Source organism: Heliangelus exortis, chromosome 4 (genome assembly GCF_036169615.1).
Source record: "Heliangelus exortis chromosome 4, bHelExo1.hap1, whole genome shotgun sequence".
Taxonomy (NCBI): Eukaryota; Metazoa; Chordata; class Aves; order Apodiformes; family Trochilidae; genus Heliangelus; species Heliangelus exortis.
Window position 1 is genome coordinate 23,913,205 of NC_092425.1, and position 21,134 is coordinate 23,934,338.

Sequence of the window (21,134 nt, forward strand, 5' to 3'; positions counted from 1 at the left end):
TAGAGAAGTTCATAAAATAAATTGACATTCAGAAAAGAATACCTGAAGACATCTCTGTAGATCTACTGTATTTAATTATTTTTTCCAATTGCTCTTGATTCCTTTTGCTGAACACCTTTGCATGAACAACCTCTTCAGAGTGTCTGCTTTTATTGCTCTTGCAGGGTTCACACACACTAGAAGCACTTGCACTTTCATAGCCTTACAGAAGATTACAAGGGAAAGAAGTAAAAAAAAAAAAAAAAAAAAAAGCTTACAAAATGTTTCAGTACTTCTAAAAATTTGTTCATGGGTAATTTCAAACATGCAAAACACCAAAAATGTTTCCTAGCCAAAGATTCTCCCCTGTACACTAAAGTCATACAGTAGCACTAAATCATCAGTGACTGCAGCAGTACTATGCTTGCCAGTACTGTCCCTCTCTTCTCATTCAGTATTTTACTGAAGCACAGCTTTCAGCATCAGATTAAACATGAAGACATAATGAAGAGGTAAGATAGGCCCCTCGTGGCCTATTCCAAACCTCAGTGTAGCTGAATCAACTACCCATTCAAATCACAATGTCCTAATCAGCTATGCTTTTTATACATTGAAATACTAAAAAACTTTATTTAGCTATGATATGTAAAATGAATTACTATTTCATTAACTTATTTTCATTATTACAGGTACCATTTATGAAGGGTGAATTCTTTAGAATGTAATTATTATAATCCAAGTTGTGTTTGCCATGGCATTTAAGACTACTTTACAACCTACCAGTATTTTTAATTCTGCCTTTTAGCTGAGAAGAACTCTTCCTCTTATTCTTTGATTTGGGCGTTTTATCTTTTGACGCCAAGCTTGCTTGTGCTGAGGCTTTTCTAGATTTAAATGTCTTTGTCACAGTAGTCGGGTCTACTGGATCTGGCATGCTACTAAAACTCTCCAAAGACTCTTCATCAAACTCTCTTCTCCTGCTCATATCAGACTGATTTTTATGACTAGAAGCAAGGTTTTGTACTAAAACTGTAAAATCTGCTTTCTGTTGAGACTGATCATCTTTTTTCACTTCCTCGCTACCATTAAGCCAAGTTGATCTTTTTTCCATTTCCTCTTCAGATTGTCTATGATTCCTTCTGTCAGAAAGAAAGAGAGACAGATCACAATATATCATAACCCAGTCTCTCAGAAACAGTATGCATCACACCAGGCAGATACCTTTATAATGCAACTTATCTACCCTACTTACCTAGTCATCAGCTGAACAAAGAAAAGATCATGAGAACCCTTCCAAAAGGAATATAGCTGAAGAAACTGACATTTATCACAAATTTTGACTGGAATATAACTATTGCTCAGCTCAAACAGTACTCAAACAGGACAAAACATTTCTTAAAACAACATTCATTGCAATCTACTGTAGCACAACAAATAAGGATTTACTGAAATTATATACTGTAGTTATTCAAACAGTTGTTTCAAAAAACATAGGAAATCCTCCTCCACTTACAAAATGTATCACAAAACCACTCTAACACAGTAACTGATCTTTTAATACATTATTATTATACAGAAAAGCAGAACACCCTACTGAAAAAAGATTAAATTAAAACTGAAAAGGGCAAACTCATCTTGTTATTCTACTATGATTACTTCCCTAAAGGAATGGTGAATTTCCACAAGCCGTAGAAAAGGGAGGAAAAATTTTTAAGGGAGGAGAGTTGCACTATGACACTAAATACCTTTGTTTTTCTGCTCCATTAGAACTGCTTTCAAAAGGTTTGGGGAATGCCATATACTCAGTTTTCCCAGAACCATTATGATCGAGAGGATGTTGCTGTTGCTGTTGCTGCTGTTCACTGCTGTGTGGGGAAAGATTGTGCCCAAAATCTCCAAAACCAGAAGGGAACACTGGGTTATAGTTAATACCTGCAAAGTAAATAAGAGATTTAGGAGACTCTACCTTACTTATTTGTGTGATAAACACCAAATTTGAGATGTATTGTATGGCACCATAAAATTATGAAGCAAAAACAAAGTGGAAAAGTGTGCAAAAACCCTGGTTTTGTCCTGAAAGCACTGCAGTGAATAGAATTTATCCTAAATACATTTTGAACATTACTGGATACTACACATGCCACTACACTCCCATCACTGGAGAGATGAAGGTACTTCAAGATGCCCCAATGAAGAGCTCATACAAGCAAAGGTAAAAATTACCCCAGTTCCTAAACAGCAGAGTTCTGTCTGCATGAAGACTATCTATTCTCCAACTACCATCAAACTGACATGAAAATTCCAATGGTACAAGTATTTGTAAGGCAAAAGAAGTTAAAAATTCATATTGCTTTAACTTTAGATCCTCTATAATATTCAGGTTGATACAAACACTGACCCACAGGCACTGAAGGAAGAGTTGGTATGTGAATTATTACAGCAGCTTGTCCCATACAAAGCAATGGGTCCAAATGCTCTTCACTGTAAGAGAGTGGGCTGAAGTCATGCAAGGCCACTCTCCATAATCTTCAAGAGATGGTGGAGATCAGGGGAAGTCCCAGGTAAGTGGAAGAAGGCTGGTGTCACCCCTATCTACAAGAAGGGTTCAAAGAAGGACCCAGGTAATTATAGACCCATCAGCCTTACTTCAGTCCCTCGGAAAGTTATGTAACAAATCCTCCTGGGGACTGCTACAAGTCAAATGAAGCATGTGACTGGGAAAAACCAGCAGGGATTCAGGAGGGGCAAAGTGTGCTTGAGAAACCTGATCACCTTGTATGACAAAGTAACCTGCTCAGTTGATAAAGGGTGAGCAGTGGCACTGTCTTCCTGGATTTCTTCGGGCTTTCAGTATGGTCCTCACAGCCTCCTCTTAGAGAGACTGACATATTACTGTCTAGACAAAAGGTCTGTGCTGTGGGTACAGAGCTGGCTGCCAAGTTGCACTCAGAGGGTGGTGGTAAATACAGCTCTTTATCAAACTGGCAACGAGCAGGGCCCCCCCAGGGATCTATACTGGGCCCAACATGGTTTAGTATCTTCATAAGTGATCTGGATATGGGGATTCAAGAAAGACAAGTGTTAAGTCTTGCACTTGGGAAAACACAATCCAGGAGTGCATCTTTGACTGGGATTCACCTGGCTGGATAGGTGGAAATGGAAAGCTAACAGGATGCTGCAATACATCAACAAGGACATCACCTGCAAATATAAAGATGTCATCATCCCACCCTACTCACCACCTGCTAGGCCACACATGGAATACTGTGTTCAGTTCTGGTCCCTGCTTTACAAATTAAGACACGGACAAGCTGGAGAGGGTCCAAAATAGGGCCACAAAGATGATTAAGGGACTGAGCAGCCTGCAGTATGAGGAAATGCTGAGACAACAGAGTTTTTACAGCCTGGAGAAAAGAAGGCTTGGGGGGACACCTTATTACCATGTTCCAGTACTTAGAGGGTGGCTACCAAGAAGATGGAGACTCTTTTACGAGGAGTCACATGAGAAAGACAAGGGGTATCGGGTACAAGTTAACCCTGGGAAGATCCCAATTGAACACTGGAAAGAAAATTTCTCACTCTAGGAACAGACATTGGAATAGTGTCCCCAGGGAAGTGATGGATTCCCCAGCACTGGACACTTTCAAGACTCAGCACAGGGTGCTGGGCAATCTCATTTAAACTGCTTTTCTCCCTAGAAAGACTGGACCACATGATTGTTGAGATCCCCTCCAAATTGGCATTCTGTGATTCTATTAAATGACTGCTAAAGGTATATAAAAGCTTCCAATACTGCTTTTCATATGCTGGATGAAGAGCATCTAAAATGTTAACTACATGGAATGGCTGTTTTTGACTATAACCACCTTCTTACTGAGAAAGTCTTGCTTCTCATCCCAAAGTCAAAATACACGATTGCTCAGCAATAAACATTAACAAACTTTTGCTAGGATAACATGGACTCAAGCACTGTTTAAGACCATTTATAACAGAAAAGTCAGTTTCAGCTAAGTTAAGATTTTAAGATTTAAATTAATGAGGGAACAGAATTTTTCAAAATTCATATTGCTTTTCACACCTGTAATAATACTCACCTGGAGCAAAGGAAGAAAAATTAGTAAATCCTGGTACATTAAACAGATTCACAGGTTGTGGTGGAAAGCTGAATGGACAGAAAACAGGAGATGGAGGTGGTGGTGCACTACTGCCTCTCTCCTTTCTGCATGGTTTCTCTTGACACTGCTGCTGTTCTTGCTGGCGCATAAGATCATTTAACATTTGTTTCAACCTTGAAAACAAGAAAAATAAGAACTTGGGGAAAAAAATGCTAAGAAAAACCTCTAAATTTACATACAAGTGACTTGAGGTTCATATTATTTAATCTGCTTCATGTAATTTATGTAAATAACTGGTCCACTTAATTAAAAAAAAAACCTCAAGAAAAAGAAAACTTGTATACTTGTATTTAATCCAATTTTAAAACCTGCTGCTCTGGTTTTCATGTAATCATGTTTTCAGGAGTTAAGCATCTTTGCAAGAACAACAAAAAGTTTAGTAAAAAAATAAGCTTGCTGAAAAGAAAACTTTAATAGAAACAACTTAAGAAACAAATATTTGCAGAAGTGGCATTAAAACTACTTTAAAACATTACATGAGAGGCCAGTAGATATGTCACCAGTTACAAAATTGAGATGAAGAGCTTGAACTTTCATGAAGCTGAATAAAATCATTATTGCATCTTGTTTTAAAATGATAATTGTTCAGAATGTCGAAGTAAGACATCTAAATGGAGCTTAAGGAAGCATAAGTTCTGAGTGACAACACCAAAAAAGAACCAAAAAAACCCATCTTTCCATAATCATTAGTATTAAAGAATCTTGCAAGGTAGTCTAGCAAAGGCTATAGGCATTAAAGCATATGCAAGAAAAGCATATTCAAAAAAGCCAAATTAAGCTATTGCAACAGATTTTTGGAAGAGATGCCAACTTTTAATTCTCTTCACTAAAGATTACTCAAAAAGAATCATCTCTGTGGCATGAGAGGTCAAAATCAAGAACCAAAAATGCTGTATATAGTTTCAAAAGCTTGTCACCAACTCAGGAGTTCAACAGGCTCATATGAAACATTATCTATAATCTTCTACTCATGGAGCTGTGGTTTCTGTTAGTGAAGCACTTCAAATTCTACACTCAAACACTAATACAGCCAACAAACCTTTGGACATTATTCTGCTGCCAAGTCAGTTGAGTGTAACACTGATTTAATTGATGCATAATAAGATGCACTTGTGATGATGCAACATTATTGGGTACCATACTGCAAGGGCCTGTAAGCAAAGTCTGTAGAAGGCAAGAGAGAGTCTGTGGAAAGAAAACACATAAAAATGACAAAATTACCAAAAGCATAAGCTATTGCTGGAAAGATATGAAGTGGAAAAAAAGACAAAAACACCCCACCAAGCACAACAAAACCAAAAAAGACAAATTAAGAACAGCAAAATAACTCCTCTTCGTATCTACCTGCTGATCCTGCATCAAAGTTTGACAAATGCTGACACTAAATTCATGCTGTTTCTTCAGCTGATTGATCTGTTCTTGCCATTGTTCCTTTTCTTCTGCATATGAAAGCTCAGACATCCACCGAAGGTTTTCCTGACGCCGCATGCTTATGTTTTGCTGTTGCTTGGCCTTAGATGATGGACGGTAATTTCCATCTGCTGAAAAAGGATGGCAACTTTTCCACCTGGAAGGGAAAAAAGAAAAGGAAGAATGAGGACAAAAATCTAACATTTGAAAAAAAAAAACTACTAAAATTTTTTTGTATCCAAACCAGAATAAGTCAACTGAAGAAATACACATTACTTTTAACACGCCATTTTCACTTAGTTACAAAAAACCTTCAGGGAAATACATCAGATAAGCAGAGTTAAAATATTCACATTAACTTAAAAAAAAATAATCTAATATATTGTTTTCAATGCTGGAAAAGCCAACAAGTTGAAAGCAAAACCATCTGCTAGTTTAGTTTTCTGCATTCTTTTTTTAAAAATGTATTATTGTAGAGTCTAATCAGTATCACAGCAAAAATTTCATATAGGTTATCTTTTAAATTGATAAAAACAACTTGGGAACAAAAGGAGCTACTGAAACACAACTAGAGAGCTCAGCAGCAAACATTTAATGACTGAAAGCAGAAGAAATAATCAAATTAGTTATACAGTTTGCAGCTAACAGAGACTGAGACAAGAAAATGCCACTGCACAGCTCCCTAGCAAGCAGGAAGAAATTTCGCCTTGTTGTAAAGTTATGCTTTGTAGTTAATGCAATGCCTCTTCACTACGTCCAAACATACTCTGATGAGCACATCATCAACAAGCAATACTTCTAACCTGTCCTTGTTTTCTTTGACAAAATAGGCATTTTCTGCTATGTTGTTATTGGGGTAAACAGATAAACTGTCATTCAAACTTGATGCATCTTCTTCCTCTTCTTCTGCCTGACCAACTCCATCAGAGAGATAACCATCTTCATCTCCATCCTCTTCATCTAGTGCACACTGGGTAGAACCTCCCCAGGTAGCCATTGTCCTACTGAACATTGGAGGCAAAAAACCAAGGAGAGGTGTTTGGGAAATGAAGAGTATTTTTTTTAATTACCACACTATTAAAACAACATGTCAACAATTACAAGTTCCTCTATCTTCAAGTAATCAGGCCACACCAAAAGTAATTTAACATTATCTTACCAATGCAAAACTAAACTAGAATCCTTCTGATAATGGGACTGATAAATAAAATTACTTACTGCTTTGGAAAATCATTACTTTACTATTGTTAAAAGTGTTGCCGAGATGACAAAAAACTACTCTGAGCGTTTGGCATTTTCTACACATTCTCATCTCCTTAGGTGATTTTTCACCCTTTATCAAACAGGAGAGACTAAATATGCTGTGAGGACTCAAAGCTGGCAAGTTGCCAGTTAGCAGTCACTTTAGAAATCAATAAATTAATTTACAGCTCTGTTACAACAACACATTCAGTGCTCAGATGAGATGCCCCAAAACTGACATCTCGGTAAACAACAGATGGACCCACTGGTTTAGAAAGAGTTATTTGTGTTCTCACTTTTCAGTCCTACTCGGTTGTGGAGTATGTTGAGCTTCTGATCCTTCACTTTTAACAGATGCAGCAACAGTAGATATTGTTTCTGCGAGCTCTCTCCTCCGCTGATGTTCAGCCATTAAAGCTTCAAGTTGCTTTCTTCTCTGTCGCAATTCTTCTCTTAAAATCTCGTGTCTTCTCATCTCAGACCACAGCTGCTTGCAGTAAAATGGAAAAGTATTAACGAAATCCATGCAACCTAAACTAAAGTATGTTAAAAATTGTCAGCATTTGCAACCCACTTACACCTTTTTGCACAGAGATTTGCATTATACTGAAACTCCAGTTAGAGTACAGCAAGCTGGAAAATACATCCTGTATTTACCACTTATCCCAAATACTGCAAAATCTAAGGTAACGAAACATTACATAACAAAATTTTCAAAGAAAAGATATGCATTTTCACTCAACACTGGTTTTATCTTCTAATTTATGCACTTTTAGTTAGCTCTAAGTAGCATGACAATGTTTCTCTAGAAAATTCTGAAAATTAAGACAAGGGCTTCTTGAAAGTCACAAGATGTCCTATAACACTTATTTAGAAGATGCCAAAGTCCTGAAACTCTCTTCTCAGGAGACAGAAAATTTGGTTTTAAATGACAATAGTGGAAGCATTGCCTTATCAGCCTCACAAACTCTTGGAAGAAAAAATTACAAGAATGCTGATGCAATTCAGAGAGAAAGTCTATCAAGGTGTTTTTCAGGTATTTGCTTCTGATGCCTAGTCTAGCCAAGAAGCTCTTTTCATCACATATCCTTCCACCCACACAAATGCTAGCAAAATTTTCAGAAAAAGCCTCTTGCATCAAGTACTCTAACACCATGTGAAATGGAAGGTTTAAAAAGGAAAACAAAGTTCTAGCTCACTTGGACAAGTATCAAGTATGAAATACCTCATTGCCTACTGGTACAGATTCATCAAATTCAAGTAAAGGCTTTCCAGCTGTGTTACACTCATTCATAGCTGGAGTTGAGGTTGCTGGTGAAGTCTGCCTATTTGCTGGGCAGCTACCCAAGCCAGCTGACACCTGGAAGAGAAAACCAAATGGCAAAATAGAGTAAAGTAGCTTTTTAAGACTTACCTACTATTAAAATTCAGCACAGTTTACGCTTTATGAAATAAGAGAATTAGTATTCAATGAAAATAAGTTTTGAATAAAGGATAAAACCTTATTTCAGAACATAGCCAGCATCAATAAAACTTAATTTTTATGTAATATAACATTCTATAAAGCTGTAGATGCACAATATTGAGAATCTACTGCTCAGCTTCATAGAAAAGATCTTCAAAGAGTATAAGAAACCGTACAGCACGGTGCAGTTAAGTTTGAATAAATCAGTGTGGATCACACTTGCAAGACATGGTATTGTTTCAAAATACCAGAATCTACAAATGACAACTACAAGGAGTCAAGACTTAGTGACTAGCGGGTACAGACAGACATTTCAGGCTAAAAGTAAGATAGAAAGTTCTCTACTTCTGAAGACTAGATCAAGTCTTTTTAAGACAAGCTATAGTGAAATTAGAGCTTGGTAGAGAAATCACTGAGCAAGAAGCTACAGTGGATTGGGAAAACCAGAGCCATTCTCTAGTCTTAGAGGTTCATGTGCTCACAGTACATAAAAGTACTATCAATTTAAATTTTTTTCACATTCTCATATTTAAAATCTCTTTACCATTTTTTTTTTTTTGTGGCTCAACAGCTTAGGAAAACATAGAAATACATTCTACCTACTTGAAGGTCAGGACAAGCTTTCTGTAACACTTGAATTTTTTCCTGAATTTCAATCAGTTTTCTTCTTTCTTCTTCTAACTGCTTAAGCTCCCGTTGCTGCTGCTGGAGTTTAGCTTCATAAAACTTCTCCCTGTGTAAGTAAGTTATTAGCATGTTATTTGGCAAAAAGTAGCCTAGAGCATGGTTCCACTATCCTTTGACAAAGGCATACCTTGCTTTCTCATTTAGTCCTACATCTTTTTGTAACTTGTTGGTACTAGCTCGGACATTATTCGGCTGTTGCTTTGCCTCTTCCATCTCGCCCAAAAACAAGTCCCCAGCATTAGATGCATTTGCAATTGTTGCTTGAGGTTCTGGATCATCATCCTGAAAGGATGTCAGAAAGGAAAACAGACTATTTTCAAGCTCATGCACAAAATATAACTAATTTAGTTTAGCTAATTTATCAAAACTAAACAGTCTTTAGTTCAGATCATAAACTCAGAAGTCATCGTCTTCATGACATCACAACCCTAAGATAAGCTAAATTAATGAGAATACCTAAAACTGTAGAGCTCACACTATTAAACCTTCCATTGTGAATGTATAACCACTTGTCTCATTCTGGAAGCATAAACCGCTTGAATTGTATTTTATACCTGTAACTGAGTGGGTAGAAACACACAGGTATGGGAAGAAAACAGAGTGGTAAGAAGAGGAATAGGAGACTGGGGAGAAATAACACTGTTAATGTAGTAATGAAATTAAATATTACTATTAACAGCTTAAAATAAGAACAATATTACTCTTGCAAATTAAATCTGAAATATCTTAGAAACAGCCTTTTATACGGCTCTCTATTCAACTTTTGCTGTTTACGTAATTTTTGTATATTCAGTTCTGAATTTAAGTTGAAAATATTAAATCTGTAGCCACTGCTTATTTTGTTTTCCAACATGATTGTTCTGAACACAGAACCTGCAGAACAGGAGAGATCATCACCAGTGACACAGCTACACTGACCTACAATACCATGACTAAGTACAGACAGATACAACCCTTGTAAATATGAAACAATGACTGAAGACATGCTATTAATTTAGTTATTATGGAAGCTGCTCTATCATCTCTTATGTTGATTCACAATACTGCACAGCTAATTTCTATCTACTGATGATAAAAACGAATGTGATACAGATGGAGGCAAGTTGTTTATAATAATATAATCCTGAAATAACAACAGTGTGTATACTGTTGCTGTTGTAAAACATATGATCTAATGAAGATTGATTTTAGAGTTCTTACCATAAAGCCTATACATTTCTGATACACCTACAGTATGGAGACATTGCACTAGACAGTGCCCAAATTTGGGCATTCTGTAGGGACATTAGATACATAAAATATATTTTTAAGAAAGATCACATGAAGTATTCTAAATTAAAACCACTGTGAATTCATACTTGGCCCTCAACATATAAAACCAACCAAAAAGATCCCCCCCTTTCCAAACCCAAACACCCCAACTGAGCGAGACTGCAAAGCCTAGATTTCAAAAACTAACATTAATAGTAATTTTAAGCTTAAAAATGTAGATGAATGTTATTTACAAAAATATTTAGACTTCCTAATACTGATACTTACTGATACTTATTTTGTAATCCAGTGCTAAAGTTAAGTATTGTCCACTCTTCTGCTAGGTTAGCACCCCCCCGCCCCCCAAAAAATTTTTTGAACTTCAGAACTATCACCTTTGAAGTCAAAAAAATCAAACACACACTCTTTTCCTCAGCCTAAAAATGTGCATTTAAAATTATAGCAGTGTTTTTCCCTATTAGAAGTTATAGATTACATTAAATAATGAATTTATGTTCATAAAATACCTGCACCATAGCAGCAAGATTTTGTAACTGCCTGAGTTTCTGTTTTGCAGCTATAAGCCTATTGATCTTCTGCTCAAACTCTGCATCTCCAACAGCATCACCCAGGCTGCTTCTGTGACTAGACATGGAATCTTCACTAACTCTGTCTTCTTCTACTTCATCATCTTCACCTTGGGGTAAGTCAGTATCTTTGTCATCCTCTCTATTATGACAGTCTGGAGGTGGGGAGAGAAGAAAACAAAACAGTGCTAATGACATACTACTGAACCTCTTTTTATTTTTATTATTACCTCCATTGTAAAAACTGTACATGTATCAGCTTAAAGGTCAGACTCTTGAACATTTTGCTCACCAAACAAGGTTCTACTGTGCAGCTATCAATTATTTGCATTAAGACTTAAAATTATGAGAAGATTTTAGAATTTACCTAGTGTAGAAGACATTTTTAGAGTCCTAATATTAGCAGCAGATCGGTTATTTATTTCACAGTCTGTATTAAGATGTCTTCCATCTCTGTTATTAGTTCCACACTGTACATTTGAGTTGCTATTCATCTCACTCCAACTACTGATTCCTTGAGGGTTTCTAGGGTAAAACACATTACTCATGTTAGCTTTTTAAGAACAGGTATCGATTGAATTTTATTTAACATTTTATTAACTGGCATTTAGAGAAATGTATTTTGTTACTTTTAAAAACAGTAAAGATAAGTAACTTCACATATCAGTCCAGATATTCAGAATTTAATCTCTCCAACAGATTTTTTTAAGCAATCAGAAGCAGCTGCAAGTTATCACCTGCTAGACTGACAATACAGAAGCCATTCAAGGTGTATGTCTATATTATAAAAGCTTTACATTAATCACAGCTAAATTAGTATTCATTGCTGCACAGTGGAGATTCTTGATGCACAGCCTTGTCCTACAGTGTTGGACTACAGCTCTGACTCTCAACTGAAATTTGTATTTATTCCAACCTCTACTCTAGGCCTGATAAACATCTAGTTGAATTCCATACACATGAATTTAGTACTTAAGCCCAAAGGAAGTACATATTTTGAAGTCTCTTATAACTGATTTTCTAAATGTCAAATCTAATCTACATTTGCTGTAAAAATAAACAAGGCAAGATCATTATTATCTGTATAAGAAAGCTACTTCAAATAAAAAAGTTAATGAAATTACAGAACTTAGTTACTTCTGGTTGGTTAAAATAATGTATTGCTTAAGAAAACTTGCAACAACTTGGCTACAAAGATTTAGGATGACAAAAAATATGACAACCTAATATTTGTAACAGGCTGTGGATCCTCATGTTCAGAATCACTTTCTGATTGTTCTGTTTCCTCCTCTTCCTTAGTGTTCTCATTTACAGCATCTGTCATCATATCAGATGTTTGCTCATAGTAGTGAACTAACTCACGTAACTCATTCAGCCTCTTACGAACTTCATTGAGCTTCCTGAGGAGAAAAAAAAAAAGTATATATATGCTATATGTTTTCTCATATTAACCATATCTATGTAGAGTTGAAAAAAGGAGGTATCATTTACAGTTCTTAAAGGTTTACTGCAATTTTCTTATATTTAAGAATCTTTTGCTTGAAGCTCTGAAATCATTAACTTAGATTACTAAAATGGTCTATAATAATAAATTAAGTGGATTAAAATACGAAATTATTTCTTAACACACAGCTTATTAAAAAGTAATACTCAAAATCACTAAAGCTCATTATGAAAAAAATGAAGAACTTTTACTGAAGCTTTTCTGTTGGATTTAGATTGTCATCTTCTTCACTCTCATTCTGAGAAACCAGGGAATCAGGAGGATAGGGAGCAGATGCCAGGGTATTTGATTCACCATTGACAACAGTTACTATGCCTACAGGACCAGCTGAAGTTGTACTCCTCTGATCAATACTCCTTTGAGGAGAACCTGAGGCAGGAAAAACTACAGAAAAGAAATACAGCTGTAAGAACAACCTGCAAAAAGGGACCTGGTTAACTACATTATGTCAAAATGTAACTACAGAAAATATTACTAACATATAAAACTGCAATTAATTCCTCTCATAGAAGAATAAATGCTTTTGGTCTTAAGGTTCCATGATATGTAATACCAATAGGAAGAGAATAAAAAGTAGCTCTTGTAAACAAGACCATTCAGTTAATTTTAACTCTATGGAACTTCAGAATTGTGAGCTTTCATGCTGTGAATCTGCCCAAAGAATTATTTAAGTGTTTATGTCTGAATTGCTTTTTTTGAAATTTAACATTTCAGCATGATAGAGACCCATCTTAACATTTGTTGTCTTCTACTAAGGTCTTGTGTCCATACACTACAAAACTTAGATCTGAGATCTGATGTTTGTTTTTTCTAGCTATATGAAATCATATGCAAATATGTTCATACTATGGGCCTTAAGTAAAGACTAAGGCACAGTAATGCAGCAGCTATTAAATTGATCTGTCCTTCTCTCCAGAAGGGCTTAATTTCTTAAGGGTAACCAGGATACACTGTCATCAGCCCACAGAAGTTTCCAGCTTTGGGACAAACTTTACAAGTAAAAATGTATTTCTAGAAATAAAAAAAAGCAAGACCAGCAAGTAGGCCCACATGGCTTACGACTGAAGTCTCTGCAACTAGTGAATGAGAAATTCTTTTGACAGTAGGCAAAGAAACCCCATAATGCCAAAGAGCTACAAACGTCTGAAGTGCCAAGTACATAAACACAGATGCACTGTGATGTACTGTGACAAGGTTTCAGTGGTACACTCAACAAGTCATGTGTCACAGACAAGACTTGAAGAAAAAAAACCCTGTCATCACATCCTCATGTTAGTCAACTTTGATTGTTGTGCTACTAGCAAAAACACTCATTACTTGCAGAGCTCTCCATTCAGCCAGAAACTTATATAGCATTAAAGACAGCTTACATAATATTGCCAAGCACAGCTTAATTCATCTATTTCATTAACTCATTGCAAGACCATGTTACAAATGCACATTAAAAAAGTTGTATTCTTGAGAAGATACAATTCTGCCCATGTTACTTACAAGAAGAGTTATTTAGATGCTGGTCACGAAGTGTATGAAGTTCTCCTAACAGTTTGTCCATTTTTTGCTTTTTACCCTGCAACTTTCTCATCTTGTTATAAAGCTGTGTCTTCTCATCTGACAGGTGTTCAGACACTGAAGAGTTTCTGCCTTGTGAAATCTCTCTGGTAAGTGAAAGACTTTCTGCTTGCCTTCTATTGTCTGGCACAGACTGAACAAAAAGAGCAAATTCATTTCACTCAGAGTACTATGAAAAAAGCCAAATAAATTTCAAGATACAAAAAGCCCTCTTATAGGCTTGCTAGGCTCAACACCGTATCAAAGATACTTTAATTATAGTATAGTTAAATATATAAAGTTAAATATAAAGTTAAACCACTTTAATTATATCCCAACTATATATAGGGTTAATATGTAATTGTACTGCATTATAGAAACTACTTCTCTGGACTTTCAGGGAAAGCTGCAAGCCAAAAAGCATGGCTTGTTGAGCTAAAAAATTCTTACAAACACAAAATTGTTGAACTTTCCTATTTGGGGGAAACCTAATCACTCCACTAGCAAATGCACACAAATAAGCAAGAAATACATTTAACTGCACTGTTCAAAAGAGTAAGAAAAATTGCTAATGGCTAAACTTAAATAGTGCAATCCAAGGACTGACCTGAGAATCATGAAGTTGGTTGTGAAAGCGCTGAATTAAATCATTCAATTCTTCATTTAGTTCTGATGTAAGGCTTACTCCTGAAACACTGCCTGTAGTCTCTGTTACAACTGGGCATGCAGAGGAAAAAAAAAGTAAATAATTTTCTACAGAAATAAAAGAAAGGCTATTTGATGAAAATGCTTGGTTTAACTAGAACTAATACACTAATATACTAGAACTAATACACTGCAACTATTAAAATACAGCAATTATTTTTGTTGTGTTCTTCCCACCAGGTTTACACTTATGGAAGATCACTTCCATAACAGAGAGACTACCAGGCCAACTCGCATCCCCTTTGTAAAGAAACCTACAAAAGCACTTTTTAATTCTGTCCTGTGTTTTGCTAAAGAGCAAAATGGAAACAACCAACCAAGTAGGGTTGATGGAAACATTCTGCTTGTTAGAAACAAAACTGTTATTCCTTAGTATAGCTGAGCTAACAACAGTGCATGCGATTTTACTTTCTTATATTAATAAATTAAAAGGACACCAAGCTTTCATCTTGGTATACACTGTAATCTTTACATCTGCAAGCAGTCTTGGGGGTTTGTCCTTAAAATTTTTATATGAGTAATACATCAAAAAGGCAACACTTTTTCCTCTTCCTGAAAGTTCAGATTCAAGCAGCACTAAGACATTAAACTGGCACTTGAGAGATCAAAATAATGTGGGTGGGTCAATTTTTTTTTTCCCCAAATATGAACCAACACTTCATAAGAAAAATCAAGGACAAATGCGGTTTTTTTTTTCCCCCCCATAGATCATGACCTTGTTGCCTGCACAATAATGTTTTACTGTTTTCAGGTTTCAAAACATTTATTTTACCAAAACATTTACTCATTATTTATTGAATTTGATTCTTTACATTTCTTCCCCTACAGTTCTGGGATGTACCACATCTTTAAGTAAGTCAACAGAAACAGCAGTAAGAAACTGTTACTAAAAGTGACACCAATGCAAATATGAAACAAAATCAACACCAAAGAAAATGTAATTATCATAAGTACCCATATTTTCTACCCACTTCATCTATCCTCACCCACATGGAGTTTTGTATATCTGAGGAAAGAAAAGTTGCCATCACAGGTCTAGTGCTGCAGAGCAGATGAGAGAAAAGTAGTTACTGAAAACAACTTAAGAAACAAGAAAACACTTTTTGAAGGCACTTGCTTTTCTTTCTCCAGGGGTAGCCTTCTAAAAGGTCCCTACCCACCATCTTTCTCTCCCTAACCTAAAAATCTAGAGTTTTCCTAAGTAGTTTCACCTTCTTTCCTATAGTCTATCAAACAGAGGAAATAGTAGAAAAAGCAAGGAACTTAAGAAAGCAATGCTCACTTTTCTATAAATTAACCTCTTCAAAATACAACACCTAACTGCTACCCTATGTATACCCTCTAATCAAGCATAATGGCAATTCTGATGGGGAAGAGTCATGGAATAGTAATGCAGACTGAACACAAACTTGCTCAGTGCAAAAATGTCATTCTCTACACATACCTGTAACCCTATTTCTACAGCAAATTAAACAGAATTTAGGAATGGGTAGGGAGCACTGTAAGTTTCCAATAAATAAAAGATAATTCCCATGTCAACATTATGCAAATCAAAGACAACTGTCTCCCTTTAAGACTGAACTGTTGAGAAAACAACTCTGCTGACAAACTTTGAAGTAGACATCAAAAAGAGGTCTTTATCCCAAAGATAATTTTTTAAATGTTGAGAACATATAGAATTAAAGGAATGCTTTTAAACTGAATGTCATGACTGTGGTGCTCTATTATCAGAACCATGCCTCCAATTAATCTACATGTTACAAAAGTTCAAATTTATAGTTTCATAATTACTTACAGAACTGCTTTAGCAATTCCCTCCTTTATTGGATAAACCAATAGTCTACTGCTGTACACTAAACTGCCAAGCAACCAGCCAACAAAAACAAAAATCCCATGAAAAAGCAAACCAAAACCTGAAACCTATGCCCAGAGAGATGCAAAAAACACTATCATCCACTGATTCTTTCCTCAAAGGCCTGGCCCCAGGACTGAAATGAGAGGCAGACTCCTAATCTGACATGGCAGACCAATTCTTTAAAAAAAAAATAAAAATAAAAAAAAAAATGCCACACTTTTAAGAATTTACAAGTACCCACAGAAATTAGTGGAAATTTTAATTGACATGCTATTTTACACTCACACACTGGCAACTCTTTTCAGAATTAAAGCCCTGCAGCAAAATTTTTTAACATTATCAATATATATATGTTAATATATATATTAATTATATTTTAAAAACCCAACCAAACCACACTTTTTAATGTGCATTCCACAATTCCAGCTTTAATGATTCAATCAGCATGCTAACATGCTATCAAAGACACCATCATTCCACATACCAGAATCATCCATGACTGCAATTGCTTGCTCTGCTTTATGCTGCAAAGCAAGAAGAGCTGCCTGTCTTCCTTGAAGAGCCTTCAATTGCTCCTGCTGTTGTAGCATCCTTTTCAATAAATCATGCTGCTTCTTCAAGTTCTCCAGCTCCTCTTTAGCCTCCTGTTGAGGATCTCTGGCCTGCAAAATATGGAAGAACATTAATAATCAGGTTTTTTAAGCACTAGTGCTAGAAGTGTTAAACACATAGGACTTTAAAAGAATCCAACAGCCTGTTCAATGTAAGAAAGCTGAAAGTGAAAACAGCTTCACCTTTCATTCAGTTCTTTCCCATCTAAAAATGTCAGACATCCCATGGAAAAGCTTGTACCATGCTTAGCACTCTTGGGATTTAAGTTCTCTTCAGAAGTTCAGTTAGCTGTCCTAGCATGCCCCAAAGACTAAAGCATAACTCTGTCTTTTGAATCATAAAAGATGGTAAAACTAAGCAAGATAAAGCATAGGACACACATAATGCCATGGAGCCACACAATACATGATCTTGATTTACTGGACTAAAATCTCTAAATTTTCAGCAGAACTTTTTTGGCAGTTATTCTTTGCTAACCTATAAAACATGTTTAGTTTTGTATACTATGTTTATGCCATAGACTCTAGAACAGGCCATATTTATATAAATGGATTTCAAATCAAAACCATGCATAGAACTACCTATATACCACATTTTCAAAGACACAGAAATAGATCTGAATAAATGAAGGAATGTAGAGTAATTAAAATGCATTAAAGCTAAGTTATTTTCCTCATCCTATCCTAATTAGGGATGGATATTTCCCTCAGAACTTTTATTCAGTGATTGTCAGCAAATAGAGTATTTTAATGAGACATCATCAGTTAAGATCCTTATCCTGTTTGAAGCTGGATTATCACCCTATGCAGAAGAAATCTAGGAAAATTTGGCTCCTTGTTCTAAGTTGACAAGTGTTTAAAAAGAACAGTACTAACTTAAAGGAACATATTCTCTCCCCATAGTGCTGAATTCCTGACGTTCAAAACCATCTCTGTCCAAAATTTCAACACAAAAAATCAGAATAGAATCAGGCATCTTATTAACTAGTTCCAGGAACCAGGGAATGCTCATCTTTTCAGCAGAGAAAGGCAAACATATCCAGAATTCTCCAACTGTCACTGCAGCTGTCACTGATTATTGCTTTTTTATGTATGAGGAAAGTTTAACAGCAGAGGCAAAACAGAGTACACAGTAAAATCAACACGGGAAGAAACAAGGAAAAAAATGGAAAAAGGGGATGTTCCGCAGCCTTGCTCACCTATTAAATAATCTATGCTTTACCTGAAGTAGCAGATTTGCTTGAGTTAAAATTTTTCAAGCTTAGACTAATAAGCTTGACAAAACATCTAAGAGTTTTATGGAAAAAAACCCAATGAACTTGGACTTCTTTCCTGTTTGGCTTGTTGTTTGTTTTTGGTTGTTTTTTTTCAAATCAACTTAAGAGATAAAGCCACAGAAAAGCTAGAAACAGATAACAAAAGAAGTTTTTGAATCCAAGCATCATCTTAGTAGCCTTCCTCTTTCCAATCAAGTATTTAAATAAACAGCTACACAAAAACAGTGGTGGAACTAGTTAAAGCTATTACTCTTTAATTTATTTTTTCTATATGGTATTAAATAAATAAATTTTCATTGGGACACTATTGGTGTAAATATTAAGTGACTGAAGTCACATTTACATTCTTCTCACAGAAAGAACAGCAAAACTGAATTATCTACATAAAACCAGAACACCTGCTGTACAGAGTTACATCCAGTACTTTCTCTGTCCATGTAGCACTTGAGTAAAGTTGTCAAACATCCCTAAAGAAAAAGAACTAGGCACAGAGGATTTATTTCATGAACAGAGAGGCAGAGAGCTGGATACAGACAAGCAGGCCAAATGGGAACACTCACTGTAAGCAACAAGTACATTCAATACAGTTAATGAAAAGAAAGAAAATCAACAAGCCATAGCAACAGCAAGTATAAACCCTATTTGAGGCTAAAATAATATTTTGAAGTGTACCTTTGAAGGCAATCCATGTTCTTGGCTATTAATCCTACAAGGCCAGATTTCCCTGCCATTCAGAGGAGCTCTGTCACTTTTCCCTTTAGGGCTTGCTGTAACATCAATGTCTGTAACCTGTTCTCGGGAAGCTGAATTCCCTAGTTTGTCCTCAATGCGGGGCCGAAAGCTCAAACTAAAAGATACCTCCTTTATTAAACAGTTTAGTATGTTAGATTTTGAACATGTGCTCCATGTTCACATGTTTAACTTAACATGCACTTTTAAGTTACAAACCTAACCACTTATAACTTGTCAAATAATGAAAAGTAGTATTAAATACAATCTACTAAAGAGCAAAAACATTTTTAGTAATTTTTTTAATTTTCATAACAGTATGACTCCATATAGCAATCAGCCTTGGAAGACTAGAAGTATTCAGTCTGCACATAATATACTCAAACTGCAAGTAAAGAGAAATAAAGCCAAACATAAAACTAAAACCAAAGATGAAGATGGTGAAAAATGCAAGTTTACATGCATGCGTCTTAAAAACTGCTTTAGTCTTTTTCTGCATTTTTCAGGCTTTTTTTAAAATTTAAAAGTGCATCTTCGACATGTATAATTTTGTTTTTACAAGAACAGAAAGAGCTCTTACAAAGCTAAAATAATCACAAAAACTTTTTAACGCTTAAACTGCTGTTTTACTTCCAAGTACATAAATTCTCCTGGTTCATAGAACATTCAGTGACTAACTGACCAAAAGAGTACCAGCTCTCTAGTGCTTTTCCTCAGTATAGTACTATTGGAAGACGTATAACACAAGTAGTTATTAAAATGCTTTTATATCTACACCAAGACTTGTTTACAACATTATTGTAAAAGCTTTTATAAACAAAGGAAGACTGTGTTTCCCAGAACTAAATTTAGAACATTTTCTGGAAGGTGCTCATCTCTTTAGTGCTAGGTCAATACTTTTATCATGTCACTAGAATGATACTCCTGCAATGGTCCACTAATGACCTCTCCCTTACCCAACAACATCAAGTTTTCCCCACTAATAAACTAATAAATATTCCTTCCTACATCAACCCAGTGCATGCTCTGCCAAAGCAAGCATTTAAGCTTTCATTCTATTTTGAAGAAAGAATAAATTTTTTTTTTAAAACAAGCCAAGATATACTATTGTTGTGACAGAATCATTACATTTTTTCTCATACAAAAAATTTAAAAACATATCCACACATGCACGAACTCCTCCTGAACAAAAGGTTTGGGGGTTTACTATTTAATTGAACTGCAGATTATGACACTATCATAACAATCATGTCAAAAACAAAACAAAGTCTTCATTTCTATTCTAGCACCTTAATTACTAAAAGGCAGCTTACCGTGGTATCTGAAGCCTCAGACCGCACATCAATGTTTAGCGATGTGCTCTCCCCTACAGAACCAGATCCCACAGCTGAATCTATAGTCCGAACATCATCCTCCTCATTTTCTCTAGCCTGAAATATTTCATTGGTATAAATCAAAAGCTATATAAGGGGGTAGTAAAAATGAATGCTGGAACGTACTACATAACAAAATCAACACCCCCAGTGCCACCATCAAAACACCAATGGTCAACTCCTAAAAGAGCTTACAGTGCAGAAATAAACATATTATTTCTCAAACTTACAAGCATCTTTTGCAAAAATTTCAGATAGGATTTCTCCTGCTCTTTAAGGTGATCTATAAGGTGTGATAAACGCTCAACATTGGCCGATCTTTCATTTTTCTCTACAAGATCATCCCGCATGGAGCTGGCCTTAGCAATATAGTCGCGAATTTGAACTAGTCTGCTCACAATCTGTAAAGATACTCAAGTTACTGAAGGCATTCAGCTACAGATTTAAAGTAATTAATGCACAAGACATGGTGATAGCAACAGCAAAGTAGTAATTAAAGGGGTGACATAGCAGTACTTTCAATCCTCTAAGCACACTTCTGCAAGTGGTTAAAAGTCAACAGCTTTTACAAGATTTAAGCATGCATGAAGTTGCAAGGCTGAAGCACAGGGCTCCTTGCCAACACAGGCCAAAAGAAAAATGATCTCATTAACATGTAATATTAAACTTCGAGAGCATTTTGTGGAACTGTATAAGAGCAGCAACCTCTCAGGCAAAAATCAATACTACTTCTGTT

At 35.7% G+C, this 21,134-nt stretch overlaps 1 protein-coding gene across 39 annotated transcripts in view; it reads right to left on the reverse strand.

Moving 5' to 3' along the window:
- PCM1 (pericentriolar material 1) overlaps positions 1 to 21,134 on the reverse strand; it is a 42,085-nt gene that overhangs the window by 14,534 nt on the left and 6,417 nt on the right. For 14 of the 39 annotated variants that reach the window (XM_071743396.1, XM_071743390.1, XM_071743387.1 and 11 more), the window contains exons 5-25: positions 20,629 to 20,799; positions 20,339 to 20,455; positions 18,969 to 19,157; positions 16,893 to 17,070; positions 14,456 to 14,565; positions 13,792 to 14,002; positions 12,492 to 12,684; positions 12,020 to 12,196; positions 11,164 to 11,321; positions 10,737 to 10,951; positions 9,086 to 9,240; positions 8,875 to 9,004; positions 8,032 to 8,166; positions 7,103 to 7,296; positions 6,368 to 6,565; positions 5,499 to 5,721; positions 5,194 to 5,339; positions 4,074 to 4,267; positions 1,725 to 1,911; positions 760 to 1,118; positions 43 to 201 (exon numbers count right to left, since the gene is read on the reverse strand). In XM_071743396.1, coding sequence (XP_071599497.1) covers positions 43 to 201; positions 760 to 1,118; positions 1,725 to 1,911; positions 4,074 to 4,267; positions 5,194 to 5,339; positions 5,499 to 5,721; positions 6,368 to 6,565; positions 7,103 to 7,296; positions 8,032 to 8,166; positions 8,875 to 9,004; positions 9,086 to 9,240; positions 10,737 to 10,951; positions 11,164 to 11,321; positions 12,020 to 12,196; positions 12,492 to 12,684; positions 13,792 to 14,002; positions 14,456 to 14,565; positions 16,893 to 17,070; positions 18,969 to 19,157; positions 20,339 to 20,455; positions 20,629 to 20,799 — 3,799 coding nt within the window. The remainder of the gene's footprint in view (positions 1 to 42; positions 202 to 759; positions 1,119 to 1,724; positions 1,912 to 4,073; positions 4,268 to 5,193; positions 5,340 to 5,498; positions 5,722 to 6,367; positions 6,566 to 7,102; positions 7,297 to 8,031; positions 8,167 to 8,874; positions 9,005 to 9,085; positions 9,241 to 10,736; positions 10,952 to 11,163; positions 11,322 to 12,019; positions 12,197 to 12,491; positions 12,685 to 13,791; positions 14,003 to 14,455; positions 14,566 to 16,892; positions 17,071 to 18,968; positions 19,158 to 20,338; positions 20,456 to 20,628; positions 20,800 to 21,134) is intronic. The other 25 variants (XM_071743406.1, XM_071743407.1, XM_071743402.1 and 22 more) reach the window with 11 other exon arrangements.